The sequence below is a fragment of the Thyridium curvatum genome (assembly GCF_004353045.1).
Source record: "Thyridium curvatum strain D216 chromosome Unknown NODE_186_length_6686_cov_2048.278091, whole genome shotgun sequence".
Classification (NCBI taxonomy): domain Eukaryota; kingdom Fungi; phylum Ascomycota; class Sordariomycetes; order Thyridiales; family Thyridiaceae; genus Thyridium; species Thyridium curvatum.
The window spans coordinates 1-6,686 of record NW_022156941.1 but is presented as its reverse complement, the minus strand read 5'-3'; the positions used below and the strand labels follow the sequence as shown (position 1 = coordinate 6,686).

The window sequence follows — 6,686 nt, the reverse complement described above, 5'->3', positions numbered from 1 at the left end:
CTCACAACAAACTGTAATTCGGTTCTTCTTAGACCCGAATTGAAACCCCATACAAAATAAAACGGCGCTATGATTACAGGGGGTAGAACCGAATTGACAAGCAGGGGGTAGAACCGAATTGGTTTCCAGGCAGGAAAATCAATAAAAATGGTATGCACGGAAAGGTAACAATCAGGAGAGTAAGTATGCAGAGTTTTAAAGTGTAGAATGTAGAATCACAGCATTGCAACCAGGTTGAAGTTTTTGTTGTGGTTGGAGGGTTAGGGTTAAGAGACCCAGTAAAAGCGTGTTAGTCATCCAGACAGTAGGGTATTGATTAGATAACCAACCATCCCAAATTAATCAGGGGGAGATTAAGGGTGTGGTGTAGAAGTGTAGATAGTTTTTAATCATTAACAATCATTGCCGCCATGGAGTTATTTGTGCAGTTATCAGATTTCCCATTTGTGATTTGCCGTCAGTGTAAGATTGGGGTTGTCACCAACGAGGTGAAGGCACATTTAAAGAAGCAACATGGAAATATCAGCCAGCAGCAAGCCCGGGCGTACGTCCAGATGGCCCAGGCCATTCCCAATGCCATCCACAACCAGGCCAAATTAAAAGAATGGCCATATCCAGGTCCCGAGACCAAGCCAATACCATTCATCAAGCCGCCCAAGTCAGACGGGTTGGGTTGCAATAGTTGTCGGTATGTTGTCCGTGATACCCGTCAGATGCAGAAGCATTGCGAGGCCGCACACAGTTGGTCGAATAACCGCAGACGAGGTCGATACAACCAAAGAGCAGAAAGAATGTTACCACCAGTGCCATGGCGGACAGGGGTGCAATGCCAACAGATGTTTCCCAATCGTGCCGGAAGCAGTTGGTTCGAGGTCGGGCGTGGCCAAGCGGTCAGCCGGCAGGCCCAGGCCGATAGTCCAGAGCAGGAGTTGGCCGCATTCATCACCCAAATACACCAAGAGGAAGAGCAGGCGTTTGAGGCCGAGGCCAAGTCCCAGATGCACGAGGCAGACGATAAGTGGGAGGCAGACAGGTGGTTGCGACGATGCGGTTGGTCGCGCCATTTGGCCAACACCGACCAGGAGCGGTTGCGGGGCATGTTGCAGCCCATCGACGACGCCGAGGTGGTATTGCAGCAGATGTGGCAGAGTTTGGACCGCGTGTTGGACAGCGCGTACACGGCGGCGACGCAGTGCCACCAGGGCAGCGCCGAGTTGTTCGAGGTCGAGCGCAAGGAGACGACGATCACGCCCAGCAAGCCGTTCCAGCCATTGATGGAGCCGGATTCGTGGGGCCGGTACAAGGAGGTGTGGAAGAAGTTGTTGGCCATTTGGCAGCGCATGGAGTCGTGGGATGAAAGAGACAGGGCGGCCGAGAGCAGTACCGGCGTGCACGGCAGCGACGGAGACGATGGCGACGAAGACGACGGCGACAGCAGTACAGCCAACAGCGACGAAGAAGAGGGCAACAGCAGTACGACCAGCAGTCCGACCAGCAGTCCAGCACATGGTCGACCGGAGTACCGCATGACGATCCAACAGGCCAGAGCGTGGCAGAGATTTATGGATGGTATCAACAAGGTTATCGCAGGCGAGGACACGAGACCCAGCGAGGCCGAGACAGACCGGATGTGTTTAGACACCATCGTCGAGTTTTTAGACCACCCGTTCAAGAATGGCAACCATTACGAGAGCATCATCATCAGCGCATTAGCGGTCATGGGGTTAGACCCGTGCGGAGGGTGGGTGCGAGTCGTCAATTACACACCGATTTATTCGGTGGTGACCAAGGTCGGCCGGTATTTGGTATTGTACCAGTCCATGTTGGAGCGCGAGGCATGGATCCAGCGGCGGCAGCGGGGCACCGGGTGCGAGCGGCAAGAGGCGGAGGAGAAGGTAGATGGGTTGTTCAAGATCGTGCGCAGGAAGGTGCGGCGGTTCATGACGCGGATTCCGGACGACGAGGAGGCAGAGCCGACGCCGATGAATTGGATCATCAACACGCGCACATACGGCATGCACATCCGATATACGACGCCGGGCAGCGAGGCGATCGATTGGCGAGGCGACGAGATCATACACGGGCACGTCCGGTTGGGCATGGGCAGGTTGTCCGACATGATGCACAGTTTGTTGCAGGAGGCACGGCGGACGATGGCCGGGTTGACCATGATCGAGGGGGGTGGGCAGGAGCCAGAGGTGGACATCCGGGGGGCATTGCCACGGATCCCATGGCACGACATCGAGGACCGGCACGGCGAAAGCGCGTTGGGGCACGCGTTTTTGAACGACGAAGCCAACGAAGCATGGACGAAGGCCGGCCACGGATGGGTCATGAAGCAGATTTTGGGTTCGACAGCAAGGCAAGAGAGATGGATCACGCAGCCGGCCAACAAGGATTGCCCGTACAAGGAGAGGGCGATCCGCGATTACGAGCAGGCCGTAGAGCGGTTCCGAGGCCAGATTTGGGTGTTGATGCACATGTTGGGGGGGCAGCCGGCACGGTCGACCGAGATTTTGGGGTTGCGGATGTGGAACACGGCCAACGGCGGCGTACGCAACATATTCGTCCATAAGGGCATGGTATGTTTCGTCACGATGTACCACAAGGGGTTCCGAAGGACGGACACGATCAAGGTCATACACCGGTATTTGCCACGGGAGGTCGGCGAGTTGTTGGTGTGGTATATGTGGTTGGTTTTGCCGTTTTGGCAGCAGGTGCAGGGCAGGATCAAGCAGCAACACGTCCGGAGCGCGTTTTTATGGGCCGACCAGGTGGTGAGCCGGACGGGCAGCAAGGAGGGCAGGGTTAGGGAGGTGCACACGAGACAGGCAGGTCGCGGCGACGTCGACAGTGGCCACGTCAATGGCAACGGGGTCAGCAGCCATATCAACAGCAGCAGCGATGCCAGGGACGAACCGGACGAGGGGCCAGAGCAGGAGCAGGAGGAGGCCGCGTTCATGGAGTGGTTCCGCGAGAGCAAATGGACCAGCGACCGGGTCACGCGCGCGATGCAGCGGTACAGCGTGCAGTTTTCAGGGCAGGAGTTGAAGATCGGCGCGTGGAGGCACATCGCGATCGGGATCGCGAACCGATATTTCAACAAGGCATTCGGGCCGCACGACGGGGCCGGAGACGGCGACGGCGGGGCGGACGACGACGGGGACGGCAGTTTGGTGGACAGCATATACGATTTACAGGCGGGCCACGGGTCACACATCGCCGGGTTGGTGTACGCGCGCATGTTCGGACAGGGCGATTTGGGTACGATGCGAAGCCGAGAGCAGTTCCGCAAGGTCAGCATGCAGTGGCACCGGTTTTTCGGGTTCGGGGCCGAGGACGGGCCGGGGCCAGCGACAGGGGCCGGGGTGAAGCGGGTGCGGATGGCATTTGATGATGAGAGGGATGACATGCGGTTCAAGCGGTTCAAGCAGTTGCACCGGGCGGATTTGCATGGCCAGTTGAAGCAGATGTTGGGGCCGACGGCCGAGTTCCGGGGGTTGCAAGAGCCGGTGATCCAGGCGGTGGTCCGGGGCGAGTGGCCGATCGTGCAGATAACACCGACGGGCGGAGGTAAGAGTTTGACATTCATGTTGCCGGCGTTTTGCACGCCCGACGGGGTGACGGTCGTGGTGACACCATTGGTGGCGTTGCAGGATGACATGGTGGACCGGTGCCGGCGGCACGGGATCGACGCGTACGTGTGGAAGAGCCGAGGACCGCAGCGGGCGGCGGCGTTGGTGTTTGTGACGCCCGAGTCGGCCGCGGGCCAGGGGTTCCGAGAGTTCGTCGAGCGGATGCGCAGCCAGCACCGGTTGGACCGGGTGGTGGTAGACGAGTGCCACACGTTGTTACAGCACACCAAGACGTTCCGGCCGCAGATGGCACGGTTGGGTGGCGTTTTACAGGACATCGGGTTGCCGGTTGTGTGTTTGACAGCAACGTTAAAGCCGGGGCAGGAGCAGGCATTGGCGGCCAAGTTGGGGTTCCGACACGAGCGGTTGCGCATATTCCGGGAGGCGACGACACGTCGCAACATTGAGTACAGCATCGATATCATCCGGGAGGGCCCAGAGGCAGACACAAGGGCACAGTCCCGAGCAGGGACGATGAATACGAGCCGCAAGAGGAGGGTGGCGCCAGGCAGGGTGAACGTGGAGGGGGAGGAAGTAGGCGAGGCGGACGAGGCGGTCGAGGAGCGGGTGTGCGAGGTAGTCAGGCGGTGGACAGACGGACAGGGGCAAGGGAAGGTGATAGTATACGGCGGGACGATCGCGCGGGTAGAGAGGATCGCGGTAGCGTTAGGGTGTACGGCACATTGGCGAGGGGTGGGAAACGCAGAGGAGAAGGCCCGACAGATACAGGCATGGCGGCAGAGCACAGGCGGCCCGTCAGGGTGGATCGTGGCGACAAACGCGTTAGGGTTAGGGATCGACGAGCCAGACGTCGGGTTGGTAGTCCACGCAGGGATGCCGAGACGGTTAGAGGATTTCGCGCAGGAGAGCGGGCGCGGCGGGCGTGGCGGGCAGAAGAGCATGTCGGTGGTAGTCATACGGCAGTCGTGGTTAGACGAGCAGCAAGGACGGCGGCGATGGAGACGACAGGGACGACAGGGACAACAGCAGGGCGGGGAAGGAGAACAGCAGGCATGTGGGTGGGACGAGGACACGGTCGAGTACGCAGCAGGAGAGCGTTGCAGACGGGACGTTTTGGACCAAGAGATGGACGGACGTACAGACCGGATCGGTTGCGCGGAGGACGAGGAGGCATGCGATATATGCCAGCAGCGTTCACAGGCATGGCAGCAACAAGCCCAACAGGAGCAGGCAGACGAGACAGACGGCAAGGAGAGCACAGGGTCAGCAGAGAGGTGTTATCAGCACAGCCAGCAGAAGGGCCAACAGGCACAGGCAGACAGGACAAGACAGGTCATGACGGAGGCGTGCGAGGTGCAGGCGTTCGAGGACATGTTAGCCGAGTGGGAAGGGTGTTGTGTGGTTTGCAAGGTGCAGGGTCAAAACGCGACCGATCACAAGTTAGAGGAGTGTCCAGAAAGAGAGTCGGATATGTGGGAACAGGTGGTACAAGGCATCAAGATGATAGAGGAGGAGATGTTTACAAAGAAGCGATTCGCACGGTTTTCAGGGTGTTACCATTGCGGGATCCCGCAGGCGTTATGTCGGCGGTGGGTAGCGGCGAGCGAGGACGGCAGGTTATTCCGGCAGGTGAGGGGGGGTTCGTGTCGGTACGATGGGTTGTTGGCACAGTTGTTCGTCGGGCAGGTGATGCGGTCAGGTGAGCCATGGATCGACAGGGTAGGGGAGATGATGGGGATAGGGGAGGTAGATGTAGAGGATAAGGAGCAGGTAGGTCGGGTGTACGAGTGGTTAGGGGAGTTGATCGAGTGGGGAGGACGGTTCGGGAGCAGCATACAGAGCAGTCGGATATGCCAGGTAATAGTGCAGATAGGAGGAAGATTCAGTAGATGAACGATGGTTAGAAAGAGGGTAAGAAGGTGAAGATAGAGGAGATAGGCAGGAAGGACAATGGCGCCCAAAGGTGAAAAAGAATAGAGAGATAAAGATTTTTAGGGTTATATGGTTTTATATGTAGTATATATATAATAAATAATAGAGAGTTTTTTATTTATAAATAAAATAGAATATTAGGTTAGTGATAATTTATATTTATAATTTATATTTATTTCCCATATTTAGTTTATAATAGTAAAAGGAATTATAAGAATAGAATATTAGGTTAGTTATAATTTATAGGGTTAGACATAAGATAGAGCATGTTTAGCACAGCGGGAATGCACGATAAGTTCCAGGCGGTCAGCAGGCAATAACACCAGTTTTTAGGGTTGACCGAGAGGGAGATGGGAGGAGGAGGAGGAGGGGGGGGGGGGGGAAAGGGGACAGCCCAAGAGCGATGGAAGGGGGTTGGGAAGGAGGGACAGTCGGGACAGAGGGGGTTCCAGTCATGGATTCCCGACCAGGTGCCAACAGGGAGGAGACCACGATAGGAGATATGACCGAGGATATTCGCCAGCATCCAGAGGGCAGTCCGGCCACCAGGTATGTGGACAGAAGTTCCCGACCAGATACGAACAGGGATACCCATCAAGACATATGCCGTCAGAGGGACAAGATGGCAAAGAGGAAGAGAGATGCATGGGAGGACAGCGCAGAGAGGGCCAGGGTCGGGCGGTTCAAGAGGTTACGGATGACGAACGTGCAGGGCCAGTTGGAGCAGATGATGGGCGAGGGCGTGCGGTTCAGGGGGTGCCAGGAGCAGGTCATCAGGGCGATATTCCGCGGCACGACGCCGATCGTGCAGATCACGGGCACAGGCGGCGGCAAGAGTTTGTCGTTCATGTTGCCCGGGTATTGCAGCGGCGGCGACGGGGTGACGATCGTGGTCGTGCCGTTGGTGGCGTTGCAGCAGGATTTATTGCGACGGTGCCGGGAGCACGGGATCGACACGCACGTATGGACGGGGCGGGAGGCCGGGCGGGCGGCGGCGATCGTGTTGGTGACGCCCGAGTCGGCCAGCACGAAGGGGTTCCGCAGGTTCGTCAACCGGTTGCAGGCGTGGCAGCAGTTGGACCGGGTGGTGGTGGACGAGTGCCACATGGTGTTGGAGAGCGGCGAGGGGTTCCGGCCAGAGTTCGCAGCGTTGGGCCG

At 57.8% G+C, this 6,686-nt stretch overlaps 1 protein-coding gene across 1 annotated transcript; it reads left to right on the top strand.

Annotated features, from left to right (window-relative positions):
- Positions 1 to 410: 410 nt before the first annotated feature.
- Positions 411 to 6,686, top strand: E0L32_012428 (uncharacterized protein; the record flags this gene model as incomplete). The annotated part of the gene is made up of 3 exons (XM_031135267.1): positions 411 to 4,969; positions 6,009 to 6,077; positions 6,128 to 6,572. Coding segments are annotated over 3 exons (5,073 nt in total), but the record flags the coding sequence as incomplete, so codon positions are not given.